Here is a 17,482-nt window from a genome sequence, read left to right on the forward strand (position 1 = left end):
GCGCCTCGTGATGAAGGGTCGGGACGAGATATTAGCACGGCCATAACCAGATAATTGTGGTTTTAAAGGTCTTTGTGAACAGAAAACAACAAAAAGTTCGATATAAATAAAGCTTTTTTTTCAATTTTCCAAAGTGTAGAAGCCATAACTTGCCAGAAGTCTCTAACTTGCATCTTCTCAGTTCTCCTCAGCCGTCGTCAAATTAAATCTTTCAACTTAGCTGTTTGAAATGCAAACATACAAACTTCTGGACGACGTTCTCTTTTAGTTGTAAATAAGATCACCAAAATACAACCCAATGGGAACGTTGTTCAGATACCATGGTGCAACTGCAGGAGGACGTTTCAGATTTTGGTTGCCTCAAGGTTTGGGGGAACGTTATAGACTCGTACCTACCCTAGATTTTGGTTTGATTGAACCATGAGCTAACGTTCTTGCTAGTAGGGTTTACTCATCCCTGACTCCATCACTGGTTCCATCATCTCACCTGTATCCTTGTAATAATCCTGCATCACAAACAGGATTCATTCAACATTCTTAGTCTTGCCTTACCGTGTCTGAGTTTGACGAAATCCCAAAGAACAGAGTAAAAATGTAAGGATTTAGATTATCAACCAAGTTATAATCTATGAGTCATCTCACGGTGCCGCACGGCTGGTGTAGTGCAGGGGTCTGCAACCTTTACTATGAAAAGAGCCATTTTTTGTCCCCTCTCTACCTAAATAAAATGAATCTGGAGCCGCAAAAAAACCCATTTGACCCATGAAATTAAGATTATATCATATATACATTTTTTATACAGATATAATATAAACAAAACAATGGGTTTGTTGTGTCAAGAACTACAAAAATAAAAACTGCTGACATTTCATTGCTGTTTATAGCCAACATTTTTATGAAGTGGAGAGAAAAAAAACTACTGCTTTGGAATAAAACACAGAATTCCATTTGTTTGTGGAAAAGGAATGAAATTAAAAGTAACTCACTTGGAAATAGATAATGCAACATGTGGTGTGATGCACGACATATAACAATTTGATCACCTTGATTTCTAAATAAGAAATAGACTTTTTTTTTAGCCACATATGGCTCTAGAGCCGCAGGTTGCAGACCCCTGGTGAAGTGGTTAGCATGGGTTTTCTCTGATAAGGTAACTCGGACACTCTAAAGTGACCACAGGTGTGGGAGTGGACGGTTGTTTGTCTCTATACGTGTTCGCCGCGTAACATTAAAGTTATTCTGCATCGTATCACGAGTTTACCCAGTTCTTACATTTTCAGGTGTGCGGGGGGATCGTTCAAACTCTCAGTCTGAACTTTTCAACTTTTTCAACGACTTGAGATTCACGACTTCGATTTTGAAAATTCACCTGGATCATCGTCGAAAACATCGCGCGCCCTCCTCAACTCCCACCGTCTCCGCGACCTTCAAAGTATCTCAACGGTGTCAGTCCAGTGTTTTTGACCGCGAGGCCGGAGCTCATCTTAAAACGCAAACACACAAACGCACACACACTTTTTTTTTACCTGCAGACCTCCATGAACGCACACACACTCCCTGTGTGCTTCTTCCTTTGCTGAGCTCTGACATTGATTGATGCGCTATAGCGCGGCTGTAGCGCCGCTGCAAGTGACAGATACATTTCACAGGGGCTTCATCCAGCGACTGCCAACGCAAAACTCCCCCCCAAAAAAAACAATCCCAGGACTTGTCACCGCCGCCGCATCCCCAACACCCACAGCCTCCCTCCTGATTGGCTATTACCTTCAAATCCCAGCACCGGCCCCACAGGGACCCCCCTCGCACCGGCTGCGTCAAAGTCTGACATGACAAGTGTTGACATTCTCTCCGCGTTGGGTCTTAATATTCAAAGAGAGCTCGCCGGCCGCTCATGTTTCCTGGTTTGACAGAGGAGGATCCCACAAGCTACGGACGACTCTAAAAACCTACGTTTGCTTAATTACGCCGAGGAAACTTTCCTCGCCGTCTACTCTTTCAAAGTAAACGGCGCTTCCGCAAAGTATCACATAAACTGTCAGCGATTTTTCGGCGGCTGCTACGATATGCAAAACAGAAGCGAGGAGCCGCCTTAAAGGGACAATATGTAGTATTTATGGGTTTATATGACCCAAAATCCACTTTTTTATACATATTATGTGCTCCTGCATTGTCTAGTCGCTGTATAATATTCTTTGTTTCATTTCCGTAGTGTTTCAAAAAGTCATGTAAAATAACATGGTCGCGGGCCGCGGTTGCATAGCCACAGTTAGCAGCGAGACGCCATGTTTCTACCGGAGCCTGTAAGGACAAACGCGAGAGAACAAATCAAGCGTCTCTTTACTTGTAGCAGGAAGTCCCGCCTCCACTCTCTCCGCTTCGTCTGCTACGGCCGCGGTAGCTCCGCCCTCTCCCTCGACCTCACGAACCTCATCTGCTGACACGGAGAAAGACGACGAGGACGACATTTGACCGGCTGAGGACACCGTAGCGCTCAGGGAAGGGGAGGGGGTGAGCAGAGGAGCAGTTCTTTGTTGTAAATTTCAGCCTCTCCTCTAGATGGCACTATAAACTACTTACTTCACCTTTAATGGGTTTTGCTTTTCAGGGCCCCCCCGAGGCGTTTGAAACCTAGAATACAGACTTTAATTTGCTCATATATGATTTTTTTTGCAGTAAAATGGGGAAAAAAAAATGTTTTCTTCTTTTCCTCAGGCGAACATGCCGCATTTAGCTTTTATTTTGTCAAAGCCAAACGTATCCTTAAGGCCAGGACAGTCGCTCACCAATGTGTTGCCTGGTTTACGGGGCTCGTACAGTACAGTTTGGGAGTCATTGTTCGCCTCCTGGCTGGATTTAATGTCTTATCCCTCCCAGGCTATGAACACTTCCTTATTGCCAAGGACAGCTGGAGTTAAAGAGGAACGCCACTGATTTTTTTACACATTAAGTGGAGTTTATGGGGGAATACTCTCCAGCTTGTAAAAACAAAAAAAAAACGATTGCATAATGGCCTTTTTTGAGTTTTTTTTCTTCTCTTTTTTCCTCTGCTCTTGTGATGTCATCGCTTTTATCTCGTCTTGAGTTTGAAGAAAGACGATACAGGGAAACTACAAAGACTATGGAGACCTTAATAGAAGTGGTGAAGAGAGGAAGTATTTTCAGTGAAATCCGTGGAGACCAAAGCCATTTTATAAGAAGCTCACCTTCTGAAAATCTGCATCTGATTACATCTATGATATCTTAAGGCTACGTTTGCTGCTTTATCTTTTTCTTACAAAGCCTTTGTCAACTGGAAACTGAAGTCTGTGTTGCTTTTTAGAAGTACACTCTTAGAAATAAACGTGCTAAATAGAACCATATAAGGTTCTTCGGCTTGTCCTCATAGGAGAACCCTTTTTGGCTCCAGGTTTTTATAAAGATTCCACCAAAAACCCCTTTAAAATCCTTTATTCAGGAAAGGGGTTTTAAAGGGTTCTCTGGATCAAAATGGTTCTTAATGGAACCATTAGTGTTACCAAGAACCCTTGAAAAACCCTTTCTTCTGGGAAAGGGTTTTTCAGAAGCAAATGGTTCCAGGTAGAACCTCAGCCCTTGTACAAGAACCCTTTTGGAACCCTTATTTCTAAGAGTGTAGAAAAGTGTTATTTTGTGAGTTTTAAATCCATGATTTGGATTAACATTTGTGACACAAAATTACCTCAAAATGCTAATTTTCTCTATGGACTTTGGTGCGGGAAAGTGAGCAGTTTAAGAAAACTCTATGTAATAGAGAGATAAACATATTATTAAGATGTAATCGACTTAAGAAGAAGCCGAAAGACGTCCTTGAATGAGTTTTGCTAACGTGTTAGTCACAGAATTGCACATAAATAAATAAAGGAGACGATCGTTTGTTGGTGACTAAGTGAAGAATGTCAGGACGTTGCGTCCATTAAAATCCATTGTTTGGATTAACTTTTGTGGCACAAATTTACCAAACCAGGCCAAAGCTCCTGTGTGACCGCAAGCTAAAAATGCTAATTTGTCCACAGACTTTTGTGCGGGAAAGTGAGCACTTGGCAAACTTTAGTTTTCCGCTCAGAAAAGTCTGTGTCACGACGCTGCGTCCGTGAGAATCCATTGTTTGGATTAACTTTTGTGGCACAAATTTACCAAACCAGGCCAAAGCAGAGCAGCAGCTCCTGTGCGACCGCAAGCTAAAAATGCTAATTTCTCCACAGACTTTTATGCGGGAAAGTGAGCAGTTAGCAAACTTTAGTTTTTCAGTATAGAAAAGTATATGTAATAGAGAGATAAACATATTATTAAGATGTAATCGACTTAAGAAGAAGCAGAAAGACGACCTTGAATGAGTTTTGCTAACGCGTTAGTCACAGGATTGCACACAAATTTTAACGAGGCCAAAGCAGATCAGCAGCTCCTGTGCCACCGCAAGCTAAAAATGCTAATTTTCTAGACGGACTTTGGTGCGGAAAAGTGAGCAGTTGGCAAACTTTAGTTTTTCAGTATAGAAAAGTCTATGTAATAGAGAGATAAACATATTATTAAGATGTAATCGACTTAAGAAGAAGCCGAAAGACGACCTTGAATGAGTTTTGCTAACGCGTTAGTCACAGGATTGCACAAACATAAATAAAGGAGACGATAATTTGTTGGTGACTAAGTGAAGTATGTCACGATGTTGCGTCTATGATAATCTATTGTTTGGATTAACTTTTGTGGCACAAATTTACCAAACCAGGCCAAAGCAGATCAGCAGCTCCTGTGCCACCGCAAGCTAAAAATGCTAATTTTCTCGACGGACTTTTGTGCGGGAAAGTGAGCACTTGGCAAACTTTAGTTTTCCACTCAGAAAAGTCTATGTCACGACGCTGCGTCCGTGAAAATCCATTGTTTGGATTAACATTTGTGGCACAAATTTTAACGAGGCCAAAGCACATCAGCAGCTTCTGTGCGACCGCAAGCTAAAAATGCTAATTTCTCCACAGACTTTTATGCGGGAAAGTGAGCAGTTAGCAAACTTTAGTTTTTCAGTATAGAAAAGTATATGTAATAGAGAGATAAACATATTATTAAGATGTAATCGACTTAAGAAGAATCAGAAAGACGTCCTTGAATGAGTTTTGCTAACGCGTTAGTCACAGAATTGCACACAAATTTTAACGAGGCCAAAGCAGATCAGCAGCTCCTGTGCCACCGCAAGCTAAAAATGCTAATTTTTTCGACGGACTTTGGTGCGGAAAAGTGAGCAGTTGGCAAACTTTAGTTTTTCAGTATAGAAAAGTCTATGTAATAGAGAGATAAACATATTACTAAGATGTAATCGACTTAAGAAGAAGCAGAAAGACGACCTTGAATGAGTTTTGCTAACGCGTTAGTCACAGGATTGCACATAAATAAATAAATGAAGGAGACAATCATTCGTCGGTGACTAGGTGAAGACGCTGCGTCAGTGTTTGAGCGGCTGATGGAGCCTCGATTGCCTCGGGGCTGCAAAGTGAGCAACAGGCAGGACCAACTTTGTCATGGTTTCCAGACTTGATGAATCTTGACACGGTTGACGCCGCAAGTAACATTTGAGCAAGTGTTAGCGAAAGATGATTATTTGATCTAAGCAAAGCCTCGTTTGCCGTATTAGTCAGGAACACACTCTTTTTTTTTGTCTGAGCAGCTTTAGCATCTTCAGTTTCTCGTCTTACCTCCAGAAAAGTAAAGAGCTCACAAGAGGGAGAAACCCGGTGGAGTCGGCGGGGTCGTACCTATGTTCCCCGGGTCCTATGTTGCCCGTTTTCCCAAAAACTTTTTATGTGACAGGGGAACATAGGACCCTTTTTTTGAAAAAGGGTAGGGTTAGGGTAAGAGAAAGGGTCCTATGTTCCCCGGTCACATACAAAGCGGGGAACATAGGACCCGGGGAACAAAGGACCCGGGGAACATAGGTACGGTCCCGAGTCGGCGGACCGGTTTAATCCGCGGAGGCTCCGTGTTTTACGAGTGGAGCTGTATAAATGAAAGCCTGATAAGGTTAAAACAAGATCAGAGGGGAGCGCGGGAGTTTGCGAGAGGATGGAGGCGACGGGTGTCGCCGAGTAAATCCTCGCCCGTCGTTTTTCCGTCGGTGCGTTTGAAGTTTCAGTCTCGGTGCGACGCGAACGCACTCGGAAAGTCATATTTTGTAGCTGAGATACTGAGAACAAGACACACATACGAATGATTTAAGCAGTGCTGCTGTTACGCTCGGTCGGCGGCTCCACACCCGAGGAGATTTAAATGAAGAAGTCGTTGGAGTCGCTGGAGCGAAGAAAACAGCCCGGTCGGCAGAGATCAGAGCTCCGTCCTCTGCTCTCGCTTATATATGCAGAGCCGTCTAGTCGTCGGGCCGTCTGTGACGCGGAGCTACGGTTTCCAATCCGTGCGACGCAGGTGTTTGGCCGGCCCTCCGTTAGTACACAGTACACAGATTGCAAAGCTGGAGCCGCAGCAGACTTAATCTGCCCCGCTAACAGATGGCTCCCTCGATCACACGCAGCCCACACCGCCTGTCCGGCCATGTTGGAACGCCCGCCCGCCCGCTCGCGAGGTCGGAGAGGTCACACAGATGGAGGCGATGATTGTTATCGAGTATGAAATGTCCATCGTTTTAGTATGGGAACTTTTTGGTTGATTCTTTCTAAAAACACAGGTTTTTTAGTTTTGTTCTGCATCACTGGATGGATTAGTCGTTTTTTTTTTGTTGTTTTTTTTTACTCTTCTTTGATTTGTATGACTTGTCAAAACAACTCTCCCGACCCTTAGACCCTCACGACCCCGGTTTGCCGTTAACTTGTCCGTCATGTAGCCACAAAGACGCCGTTTTACGGGTGTTATCAGACAATTTGCTTAAAGAATATAAAGTCCAAACGAGCCTTTTTCAACTAATTATACTATACTTATACTTTTACATCACCACTAATAATGGTATTGGTGATGTACACTGCCGTTCAAAAGTATGGGCTCACTTAGAAATGTCCTTATTTTTGAAGGAAAAGCACTTTTTAAATTTTTTCAATGAATATAACATTAAATGAATCAGAAATACACTCTATACATTGTTAATGTGGTAAACGACTATTCTAGCTGGAAACGTCTGGTTTTTAATGGAATATGTACATAGGTGTATAGAGGCTTAGAGTTTTAATGGTACGTTGTGTTTGCTAATCGCGTTAGAAGCCTATTGGATGATTAGAAAACCCTTGAAAACCCTTGTGCAATGATGTTAGCACAGCTGAAAACAGTTGTCTTGACTTGATGGAAAAAACACAAAAAAATTGTATAGGTGACCCCAAACTTTTGAACTTTTGTGTATATGGTACATGTAATAACCTCGCATTGGCAATATATGAAAGCATATTCAAAAAAAAAAAAAAACAAACTTTAAAATCCTACAAATTAAATACTTTACTTATGTAAAAACATGGTAAAATACAAGACCGTTCAACTGGAAATGTATTTTCTTCCCCCCGCGTCAACATAATGAGCTTAAATGGACATGAACGTTAACACCGCGGAAGGAATTACAAACTCCAACGTCTTTAATTTCACACATTAAAAACACATTTTCTCTGCGTTTACGCGGGTTTCAGGCTCGGTTTTGCGTCACCGTCGATCGTACGGTGGATTTTCCTCAGTGAAATCATGAACGGTTAAGAACAATCTTAAGTCTCCGGCTCATCAAAAATAAAATACAGAGTTGAAATGTGGAAAATAATCAATGATAATCGATATATGATACGTTCAGAGGAGATTCGCCGCCTGCTTCTGTCCGTGATAAACGAGGGGGGAAAAAAAATGACGCCGCAAATGATTGGTTCCCGCGCTCCGCATGGCTGCAGCTGTCGGAGCTGCTAAAGCCCTAGTTTTTCCGACATTTCCGGGGGGTGTTGCGTTCTCACCGTGCGGCTTCACCTCTCTGCTCTGAGTGACGGCGTGCGAGGAAGCCGCTCTGCAGCGGTCACTAATCCCGGCGGCGGTCGATGACTCGGGCGCGGGCGGCTAAGCAGCGTCCGAACAACAGCTCAGCACAAATATGCTGCGAGGGCAATTCCCCTTAAAGGAGCTGCTGCTTAGTGCGTGTCAGTGCGTGTGTGTGTGTGTGTGTGTGTTAGTGTGTGTTGTGTGCTCATTAAAGACCAGAGACTGGAGGAAAGACACAGTTGCAGGCCGTGGGGTTCAGATCTGTGTGAGCGTGTGTGTGACAGCAGCTGCCTGTGGTGAGTTCAGGGTCGTTTTGTTAAACACGTGTAAAAAAAGCTGAAGGGTAAACTGCAAACTAAGTGCCACATGCAGTGACTTGTTTACTTTGGAAAAAAAAAGTTCATATTTAGTGCCAAATCACATACACGATCTCCTTTTTTTAAGGCAGAAACCTTTACAACTCAAAGATGCGCAGCCATCTGCCTAGACAGGTTGGGGTGAAAGGACAAATGGGGGACAGAAAGGACACGGGAGGTGAGGTTAGAGACACCAGGAGCTGAATTTATACGTTCATATAAGACACTTCTGAATCGGTTATGACGAGCGCTGTCAAACGTTAGCGCGTGACGCGTTTCCATGACGACTGACCGGAAAAAAAGATGCGCGTGACGTCGCGTTTGCGCGACTCCCGATTTGTTAAAATGAGACTCTAAAGTTAAACGCTAAACTTTAAAAAAACAGAGGCTGGTTATTTGTTAGCGCTGCTCTTTTCCTTTAATAAACAAACCGCTCTATTTACACTGTAGGCGCGCTAACCGGCGCTAAAAAGGAGCTAATGCAGCTAACGAAGATAACTGGTAAACGGTTGCCTGGACTCCGGCGTCGCGGCGCGTAAACACGACCTTCATTCGCGTCTTTTTCCGGTAAGTCGTCATGGAAACGTGTCATGCGTTAAAATTCTTGTTAACATTTTGCACAGCACATAGTTTAATTTATGATAATCTCCAAACGCATCAATATTATGTTATGTTCTGTCAATCTTCTTCTTTTGCATTTTTAATGTTGCATTACAGCCTCCGTCTTCTCTTAGCTAGCTATATTCGTATAGTATACTCATTTAATCGTATTTAATTAGTTTGAAATGGGTTCTATGTATAAATCTGAATTAGACATACCTACCTGCACAGGATGTTCCTCAGCTTTGCAGCAATTTTCTGTATTAAAAGTGTCAAAGTGTCAAAGTTTGCCCAAATAGAAGTTTAAAAAGTTGTGTTTTTCTTGGATGATATTGCACCACTGTTACTTTCTCCCCCCCCCGGCTGGGTTTGTGTACTCGTTTTTCTTCCTCTTTGAGACGATGATGGCTTTGAAAGACATGGTCCAAACACACAGATCCTCCTCACTGTCACTCATTCTCCTGCCACCGACAGCATCTTTGTTCTCCTCCTCTCTGTACCTCCTGTTCCGCATATCTAAAAAAAAAAAACATCTCTGTACGCTATTCACGGAGAGAGGGGGGGAAAAAAACTATTATCTTTCAGCATCCGTCTGTAAATATGGAAAGATCCTCATGCAGATGGTTCGGTAGATGAAAGGTGTTGGAATGTGGATCCAGTTTTACCCCGAATCGTAAACATACCCGGCTTAAAGTACATGTGTTTCATTTGAGGGCAGCAGCTCCGAAAGCGCGGCAGAGCGAGATCTGCAATAAAAACCACATGTAAAAACCAACAAAAGCACTTTTTGTCCTCACCAGTGTTTCTGCGCAGGGTCATGTTTGCAAAATACACTCAGTTCCCGACACACACACACACACACACACACACACACACACACAAAAACAAAGATTCAGTTGATCTTAAGTGAGTCTTTCTTGCACAGCAGGTCCACGCTGACGCTCCCGTCCATAAATATCAATTGACGTCAACAGAAATCTGTTGCAACATCCTCTGCCATCCCCTAAAAATCACATTTTTAGAGATTAAATCCAATCAAACTGAATGATCAGGAGCCAACGAATGATCTTATTATATATAACAATCATTTCACCTGTGACCATTGAACCCGTTCATCAATAATCACTATGTCCAGAGACTCCAGTTCAGGGAAGATAATGACTTCCTCTCTCCGTCCTCTCTAGATATCTCGTTTTCTTTCCCCCTCGAGACAGACGAGGTCTGTTGCCTCATAAACAGAAGGCTGACCCGACCTCGCTAATTAGCCAGGAAACCCCTGATTAGAGACACAATCCTTATTGTTGATGCCAACGAGAGAGAGAAGAGAGAAGGAAAACATAAGTCAAAGAGAGGGTGGATAGATAGATAGATAGATAGATAGATAGATAGATAGATAGATAGATAGATAGATAGATAGATAGATAGATAGATAGATAGATAGATAGGGTGGTCAGTAGGTTGATAGATGGTTGGTTGGTTGGATGGTAGGTCAATAGATGGTTGGTAGGTAGGTAGTTAAGTTGGTTGTTGGTTCGTTGGTTGGTTGGTCGGTCAAATGGTCAGTTGGTTGGTAGGTCAATAGATGGTAGGTTGGTTGTTCGGTAGGTCGTTCGTTCTGTAGATAGATAGATAGATAGATAGATAGATAGATAGATAGATAGATAGATAGATAGATAGATAGATAGATAGATAGATAGATAGATAGATAGATAGATAGGGTAGGTCAGTAGTTTCATAGATGGTTGGTTGGTTGGTAGGTAGGTTGATAAATGGTAAGTAGGTTGGCCTAGTGGTCAGTTGGTCAGTAGGTCAATAGATTGTAAGTAGGTAGGGTAGTTAGGTAAGTTGGTTGGTTGTTTTATTTAGTTGGTTGGTTGGTCGGTCAAATGGTCAGTGGGTCGGTAGGTTGATAGAGGGTAAGTTGATGGGTAGGTAGCTTGGTTGGTCGAGTGATCGGTTGGTCATTAGGTTGATAGATGGTAGGTAGGTTGGCCCAGTGGTCAGTTGGTCGGTAGGTCAATAGAATAAGTAGGTAGAAAGTTAGGTAGGTTGGTTGGATTGTTGGTTAGTTAGCTGGTTGGTCGGTCAAATGGTCAGTTGGTTGGTAGGTCGATATATGGTAGGTAGGTAGGTAGATCAGGTGGTCAGTAGGTTGATAGATGGTTGGTTGGTTGGTTGGTTGGTTGGATGGTAGGTCAATAGATGGTTGGTTGGTAGGTAGGTAGTTAAGTTGGTTGTTGGTTAGTTGGTTGGTTGGTCGGTCAAATGGTCAGTTGGTTGGTAGGTCAATAGATGGTAGGTTGGTTGTTCGGTAGGTCGTTCGTTCTGTAGATAGATAGATAGATAGATAGATAGATAGATAGATAGATAGATAGATAGATAGATAGATAGATAGATAGATAGATAGATAGATAGATAGATAGGGTGGTCAGTAGTTTCATAGATGGTTGGTTGGTTGGTAGGTAGGTTGATAAATGGTAAGAAGGTTGGCCTAGTGGTCAGTTGGTCGGTAGGTCAATACATTGTAAGTAGGTAGGTAGTCAGGTAGGTTGGTTGGTTGTTGGTTAGTTAGCTGGTTGGTCGGTCAAATGGTCAGTTGGTTGGTAGGTCGATAGATGGTAGATAGGTAGGTAGATCAGGTGGTCAGTAGGTTGATAGATGGTTGTTTGGATGGTAGTTAAGTTGGTTGTTGGTTAGTTGGTTGGTTGGTCGGTCAAATGGTCAGTTGGTTGGTAGGTCAATAGATGGTAGGTTGGTTGTTCGGTAGGTCGTTCGTTCTGTAGATAGATAGATAGATAGATAGATAGATAGATAGATAGATAGATAGATAGATAGATAGATAGATAGATAGATAGATAGATAGATAGATAGATAGATAGATAGGGTAGGTCAGTAGTTTCATAGATGGTTGGTAGGTAGGTTGATAAATGGTAAGTAGGTTGGCCTAGTGGTCAGTTGGTCAGTAGGTCAATAGATTGTAAGCAGGTAGGTAGTAAGGTAAGTTGGTTGGTTGGTCGGTCAAATGGTGAGTGGGTCGGTAGGTTGATAGAGGGTAAGTTGATGGGTAGGTAGCTTGGTTGGTCGAGTGATCGGTTGGTCATTAGGTTGATAGATGGTAGGTAGGTTGGCCCAGTGGTCAGTTGGTCAGTAGGTCAATACATTGTAAGTAGGTAGGTAGTTAGGTAGGTTGGGTGGATTGTTGGTTAGTTAGCTGGTTGGTCGGTCAAATGGTCAGTTGGTTGGTAGGTCGATATATGGTAGGTAGGTAGGTGGATCAGGTCGTCAGTAGGTTGATAGATGGTTGGTTGGTTGGATGGTAGGTCAATAGATGGTTGGTAGGTAGGTAGGTTGGCCCAGTGGTCAGTTGGTCAGTAGGTCAATAGATTGTAAGTAAGTAGGTAGGTAGTTAGGTTGGTTGTTGGTTAGTTAGTTGGTTGGTTGGTCGGTCAAATGGTCAGTGGGTTGGTAGGTCAATAGATGGTAGGTAGGTCTTTCGTGCTGTAGATTGATAGAGGACAGACAGACAGACAGACAGACAGACAGACAGACAGACAGACAGACAGACAGACAGACAGACAGATAGATAGATAGATAGATAGATAGATAGATAGATAGATAGATAGATAGATAGATAGATAGATGGATACGAGTCCCACTGACACTCACACACACATCACTATCACTGTTCTTCCCGTTGACTCAGGACTCTTATGTCACACCAAATTACGTTCTGAACCTTTATTCAGGGGAAAGATGTTGCTCAGCACACTTTTCTCTGCAAGGCTGTGCTTAACGTTTACACACTTACACACATTCACGCGCGCTAACAAATCACTTCAACAGCAGGCCTCTAATGTAGGTTCTGTCACAGTACTGTATCTAGTGGGTTTTTATTGCTTTCGCTCCGGCGGCGCTCACTGGAACTCGCTGTATTTCAGCTGATGGTGCACCACGTTTGTTCTAGCACTGGCATATACTGGATGTCCGTTCTAAGTGGTTACGCCGCTGTCAATAAGTTTGCATGTGTGTCACCGCTGTCACGTACAGTACACCGCTCCACGTTGACTCATCGCTGACACTGTTGACTGTGGCGTGTCCGTCATGTGTCACATAGAATTGGTGCCAGCAGACTCTGAGTAAGACATGCACAACAATGCAATGGACAAAATAATCTACTGTTGTTATTAATGGGCATGGGTTGCCAGACCACCAGCACAATTACCTTCACAAAATGAGTACACATGATGGATATTATGTTTTATTCGTTTTTGGAATTACAATTACCTTTTATTTGCAAAAACAACTCAAGTGCAGGTTCTGTCAAAAAAACGAAAAACTGTGTTGATACGGAGATATATGGCATATACCATCACGTAGACCACAGGGAGTGTGGGTGTGAGTGATTTACCATTTCTAAGTGTCACAACTGGCCTCTGAGGTTTGACAAAAGCCGCCAGAACAGTATTTTATTCCTTTATCGGTAGCATTTTCATGTTTGGAAACAAGGAAATCCACCCTGACCCAGAGCCAGACCCTGCATTGCTTTCAACTCTGCTCTTCACCCGTGTTGACAGTCATCTGCCGTTTTAACGAACTATTGTAAAGAAAACACTGAGAGGATCTGTGCTGTTAATTATGATGTGAAGTGGGCGATTATAACCATTTATTTTTTTAATTTAACAGTGAAAAAGTGACGACTGGAAAGTGCACAGTGTGATCAAATGAACAAAGACAGCGAAGTGTGCACTTGTGAAGTGATATAATAGCTCGGCACTCGGCAGTGCAAAATTGAGAGATGATTGGCCGGGCGCTCGCGTGGACCGGTCTTTGAAACGAAATGCTCTGAAAAAACGCGCCACTCGAGGTAAAAATAGGTTTCATGTTCGATTCAAGCAGCTGCTGTTATGTGTTACGCGTGTGTCTCGCAGGTATGCGGATCCTGGTGACGCTGCTCCTCGACACGCTGCCCATGCTGGGGAACGTGCTGCTGCTCTGCTTCTTCGTCTTCTTCATATTCGGCATCGTGGGCGTCCAGCTGTGGGCCGGGCTGCTCAGAAACCGCTGCTTTGTGGAGGACAACTTCTCTTTGTGAGTGCCGCTGTTCTGCTTAATCGCCTATTTGGGATATTTTGCCTTATTTAGTTATTGTTGTTGTTGTTGTTGTTTTTTTAAATGTAACCTTTGAATCAAGTTCTGCCTGACGAAAACATCCAGTCCTTGTACACCTAGATATTCTCAGTGGGAGTCACATCATATGGAATATATTCTTAATATAAGGGTATTTTATACCTTTTATTGTTCTTATTTGAGGTCCAACCAAGAGTGCCAATGGTGGCCAATACAGTAGTGTCTTGACCACAAGGGGCAGTTTCTCCCATAACATGTAAGCGTAAGGTGCATTATGTAATAAATCATAAAATCCTCCTAATATGTCACAGAGACTCAGGAATAATGTTCATATAACAAACTGAACTCACCAACAACAACAGTACAGACAAAATATTTGCATAAAAAAAAATATTTTGCAGACTGCAAATCATGTTTATATTTTGAAATTTGAAATTGGCATGTGGCGCCACCTACCGCCGTCTACCAATCATTGCAGTCAGTAGAGTCTCAGCTGCCGAGCAACCACGGGTTGCCAGTTACGTCAGAAAACGAAACCTAAAAGACCTCGGTATTTTGAATTTGAATGTAGTAACCGTTTTTGGCCACATTCTTACATATGGCGCCTTTAATGTTAATATTAACATAATTTTGTCATAATCACTGCATCCTTAAATAAAGATACAAATCTAATGCAATTTTTTTAAGTATGTATTTTTATGAATATCTTTATTCAAATAAATCTAATGCAATTTTTTTAAGTATGTATTTTTATGAATATCTTTATTCAAATAAATCTAATGCAATTTTTTTAAGTATGTATTTTTATGAATATCTTTATTCAAATAAAGAATCCACTATTTTCTTAGGAAAGAATATGAGGCACTAAAATGTGACTTAAAAAAATAAGTGTTCCATTTCTCTATGTTAGTGACGTGACCCAGGCTACTGAAACAAAAGATGATTTTATGTCAATATAAAGTCGTAGAATCATAAAAAAAAAAATCCAGAAGATTGATGCAAAAATACTCAAAAAACTCTACATCCATTGATAATAACTAAAGTAGGCAAACCAAACGTCTGAAGTTATAACCTTATACCTTATAAGGTTAATACCTGCCTCACTTGAACTAGGTCACGCCTGAAAGTCGACGAGGTTCAGGATTATAGAGTCTCATCGCGGTGATGAATGGGAGACGGACAGGCCCCAGAAATAATGAGAAGGAGCACCATGTGGCATATGGTATATGGAACATGGGCCCCGCCATGACTTATTCATGCTCATCCGCGGCTTCATCACTCTCTATAGGATTTATGACATCTCAGAGCCGTAATTTAAATTCATGCGTAATGGCTTTGGTTGAGCTAGCATTTTTCGTCATCATCATCAATTTTTGGACATTCCTCTTTTGTTTCTGGAATTCTGTGTCGGACGAATGGCACTGAGGTCTGTTTTAATGCCGGCCTCCGCCCGCCCGCCCGCCCGCCCGCTCTTTAATTCACATCGCTGACACGTAGTCGGGGCTCTGGCGACGTTCCCGCTGTTAGCTGTTTCGCCGTGTTGACAGCAGCTCTTTATTAGACTGGGGGAAATGTTAATGCACACAGTAGTAGCGACCGCATCCAGCTTGTCATATTTGGGGCGGAAATAAAGTGAACGATTCCATATTGAGGAGTTTTTTTTTAGATCGTTCCCAAGTGTTGGATGTATTTTTTAAATGGAATATTTGATATAATATGGTCCAGAAACTAGGGCTAAACCAGAAAATGTGACCAGACCACTTTATCCTCCATATTATGGGGGTCATGGGACAAAGGTTGTTCAATTAACCTCTGCGTGTTAGGGTTAGGGTTAAGGTTGGGCTAGGGTTAGGGTTGGGGTTAGGGTTGGGGTTAGACTGTGAGAGGAAACCGGAGAACCTGGAGAAAACCCACACACATGAGGAGAACATGTAAAGTCCACACATAAAATTCCTTGAACCTGAGTCTCTGGACACTTTGGGGGCCTCAATGTCGATTAATCTCAAATTTTGCCTGCAATGCCGCATTACAATTTGTTTAATTCGTGTAATTAATGGTGTCAGACGAGGATAAACTGCCCCCCCCATTTTGTTTAATGTGTATGACCTCCGAAAGCTGTAAAACTGGTTGTTTTGTTGGAAACTCTTCTGTATGCCGATGACCTGCTCATTTTCGGTCAATGCAGAAAAGACGTTCGATACGATGCACCCGAAACAGTAATATTTTGACAGTCGGAAACAGAGAGGGCAGGAAATTAGTTATCCCCTGTTTTTTTTATTTGCGTGACACTCATTCAAGGGAATAAAATACCTGAGTCAAACGATGACGGAGATATTTATCGGCAGTGTTGTAAAGTTTATGCTCAGGCTGCTACGCTCGCTAATTGTAGGATATTGATAGCCCTTTGGTGCCACTATAAGAAAAAGTAGTATGATGAACCTTGTGGTGGCTTCGTGGAGATGAAGGCTTTGAGGCTGCTTTTGAGTGCCTCACCTGGTCATAATGTCAAAGAAACCATGGAAATGATGGTAATTCAAGCTATACTGTAATTGCTGCTTGGCGCCAAAGTATGTCTATATTCGTTAAGATACAAAGGTATGGTTCTGGACCTTGATCGATCATCGCTGACCCTTTACATCCGCCGTCTCTGAATCTTCTTCTTCTTCCTCTCAAGCCCCCTGTCTGTGAAGGCGGAGAAGCTGCACGACTACTACCACACGGAGAACGACGACGAGAGCCCCTTCATCTGCTCGCAGCGGCGGGACAACGGCATGCGCGACTGCGGCTCGGTGCCCAAGCTGTACGAGGGGGTGGTGCAGTGCAACCTGGACCTGGAGTCTCACAACAACACCGACAACACCACCTGCGTCAACTGGAACCAGTACTACACCAAGTGCACCGCCGGCCCGCGCAACCCCTTCAAGGACGCCATCAACTTTGACAACATCTGCTACGCCTGGATCGCCATCTTTCAGGTAAACGGAGTCGATGAGCATATTTTTTTTCGGCGCTTTATGGTTTGGGTGACAAAAATGGAGAGGAAATCAGTGAAACTCGAGGGCTCGGTGGATTTATAAGATCCCAACATCAGGCTGCAGCCTCATTTTTCCACACCATTTGTTTGCTCTCTGCGCGCAAAAGGCTTTTGTTGGAGTTCTCATTCATGGTTGTCTCGCTCAAGGGGGTAATTTCGGAGGACGAAAGCCAGATTGAAGATGAGTTTTCCCATAAGTCTGGCTGCTGCTCTGGGTTTGTCTGTGTGGGGTAAAGCACACGAGACAGTTGTTGGGGGATTTGTCTTTTTTTTCTGCGGCGTCTTGGATCACTGAACTAGAAAACACGATGTATTTTTTAGTTCCACTTTCAGCTTTGTCTGATCTCTGTTTTCCTCTTTTGTGCCTCTCTCTTTTTTTTTTTTTTTTAGGTGATTACTTTGGAGGGCTGGG

At 42.8% G+C, this 17,482-nt stretch overlaps 1 protein-coding gene across 1 annotated transcript in view; it reads left to right on the forward strand.

Moving 5' to 3' along the window:
* Positions 1–17,482, forward strand: part of cacna1g (calcium channel, voltage-dependent, T type, alpha 1G subunit) — a gene marked incomplete at both ends in the record, with an annotated part of 267,406 nt that overhangs the window by 140,817 nt on the left and 109,107 nt on the right. The window contains 2 exons of the mRNA XM_083903756.1: positions 13,838–13,997; positions 16,711–17,011. Of these exons, the coding sequence (XP_083759882.1) occupies positions 13,838–13,997; positions 16,711–17,011 (461 nt within the window). The remainder of the gene's footprint in view (positions 1–13,837; positions 13,998–16,710; positions 17,012–17,482) is intronic.

The sequence above is a fragment of the Microchirus variegatus genome (assembly GCF_963457635.1).
Source record: "Microchirus variegatus genome assembly, chromosome: 17".
In the NCBI taxonomy this organism is placed as follows: domain Eukaryota; kingdom Metazoa; phylum Chordata; class Actinopteri; order Pleuronectiformes; family Soleidae; genus Microchirus; species Microchirus variegatus.